Source organism: Limulus polyphemus, unplaced genomic scaffold (genome assembly GCF_000517525.1).
Source record: "Limulus polyphemus unplaced genomic scaffold, Limulus_polyphemus-2.1.2 Scaffold295, whole genome shotgun sequence".
NCBI classification, from domain to species: Eukaryota; Metazoa; Arthropoda; class Merostomata; order Xiphosura; family Limulidae; genus Limulus; species Limulus polyphemus.
In genome coordinates, this window is record NW_013665905.1 from 91,184 (window position 1) to 93,329 (window position 2,146).

At 34.1% G+C, this 2,146-nt stretch overlaps 1 protein-coding gene across 2 annotated transcripts in view; it reads right to left on the reverse strand.

Moving 5' to 3' along the window:
* LOC106457129 (cilia- and flagella-associated protein 36-like) overlaps nucleotides 1-742 on the reverse strand; it is a 23,798-nt gene extending 23,056 nt beyond the window's left edge. For both annotated transcript variants that reach the window (XM_013916516.2, XM_022382943.1), the window contains exon 1: nucleotides 581-742. In XM_013916516.2, the coding sequence (XP_013771970.1) occupies nucleotides 581-689 (109 nt within the window). In that variant the 5' untranslated portion in view covers nucleotides 690-742. The remainder of the gene's footprint in view (nucleotides 1-580) is intronic.
* Nucleotides 743-2,146: the final 1,404 nt, after the last annotated feature.

Below are 2,146 nucleotides of genomic sequence, written 5' to 3' on the forward strand. Positions count from 1 at the left end.
CATGACATCGATATGTGAACAAGTTTCAACTAAACTCTTTTAACACTTACCCTATCCTGTAATTAGTTTTTTACATACTTGTTTAACTGAGTTTTTGACAATAGTATTCCTTTTAGTTTAGTATTGTGCTGAAGACGGAAAAAGTCGATTTTGAAACGTCCAAACATAATCAATTTTTTATTCATCTGATATTTTTCATCATAAGTATGGTCCTTCTGTTTCTTTACGAGTTGAGATAAGAAACTTTTTGAATGTAAAGTAAAGTGAAACTTGTAATAATTTTTGGTGAGGCAGTAACCAATTTATAACCAATTCTGATATATCAGTACACTGTACAGTAAATAATAAAAGCGAAATATTTATTTTCGAATTGTAAATATTTTTACTGTTATCATTATACATACTCCGCTCATATCTTGAAAGGATTTGTCACATACGTTTCAGCACTGAGTCAGCGGAATTGCTTCCACTAAATTTCCAATGTTTCGTCAGACCGTGAGGTTGGTTCTTCAGAGTCTCATTTGATAGATAAAGTAAAATCATGTAGTTTCATAAGCTTAGAATTATTTCTCTTACTTACCTATCGACTTTTGCTCAATGAACGTTAAAATGGGTATATTCCACACAGCACCTTTTAAGAATTTCACTAATGTATCAAAAACCCAGTTAGCTTTATCTTCTTCAGTCATTATTAGTATTAATTATTATTTCATTTGCTGTACGCAGCTTAACAAATTTTGTAGCAATAGTGTTGCTATGGAAACTGTAAATTTTGTGCGCATGTTTCCCAAATCGCGAGTTGCTCAAGAACACGAATATTTTTAACGCACTGCAAGATGCAGTATCATCATCTAAATGTTACATAATTAATATTCATTAATACAACAAAGACAAATTGGACACGCAATGCTTTAATAAGCAAAATTATTATTATTTATTTACATCTGAGTGCAAAACGTAAACATTCACGTTTCGGTGACGTCAAAGGGGTGTCACGAAAAACAATGACATCTAACCTATTTATTATTATATAAAAACTGGTGTGTGGCACGTCACGCTGAATTTCTCGAAATAGGAGGAGTCATAAAAGCCAAAATGCAATATATCCAGATAGAATTGTTCGATTACTGTCTGCCCATTACGATTTTAGTAACGGGGATGTAAGGGGGCCGTGAGGGGGGGGGAGTTTCAGATAATAGAATTTATTATTTAAACCATTTAAAACTTTGTACTGTCAGTTTCGGTTTGTATTTTAGTGAACGCTCCTGAAGAAGCTGTAAAGCGAAACGTTAAGTGTTTAATGAAATAAAAACAACATTTTGGTGTTATAAGGTCGTTTATTTCTAGTATTAATATGTCTTATATACACCAATATGCACTACATAAATTAAACAATATTAGGATATACTAAGCAACATGACATAAAAGCCATTGTTGGAACGTAGTGTTACCAAAACGCACTGGCTTTTCTAAATATTAGAAGTTGTTAATCTTACAGATTTTTACCAATAATTATTCTATGAATACGCCACGAATTCATTTCATGAATTATCTTAATTTTGATTGGCTCACAAATGAACTTACCGACGTTTGATTGCCTCGACTGCAATTTTCTGCCTCTTTGTTGGTGAAGCTTAATTTCGCAAAATATATTTATTTCAGTTAGATATGAAATGTGAGATTAGAGTATACTATGGGGTGGGGGTGGTAGTACTTGACCTGTCATTTTTGACGCGCTATACGCTAGTTACAAATACTATTTTAATACTTGAAATATACAACCTTATAAAATTAAATTTGTTATTAAATATAAATAACAAATTTGGTGTTATAAAGTAGTTTTTTCTGGTATTAAAATATCTGGGCCCGGCATGGCCAGGTGGTTAGGGCGCTCGACTCGCAATCTGGGGGTCGCAGGTTCGAATCCCCGTCCCACCAAACATGCTCGCCCTTTCAGCCGTAGAGGCGTTATAATATGACGATCAATCCCACTATCCGTTGGTAAAAGAGTAGCCCAAGAGTTGGTGGTGGATGGTGATGACTAGCTGCCTTCCCTCTAGTCTTACACTGCAAAATTAGGGACGGCTAGCGCAGATAGCCCTCGTGTAGCTTTGCGCGAAATTAAAAACAAACAAATTAAAATATC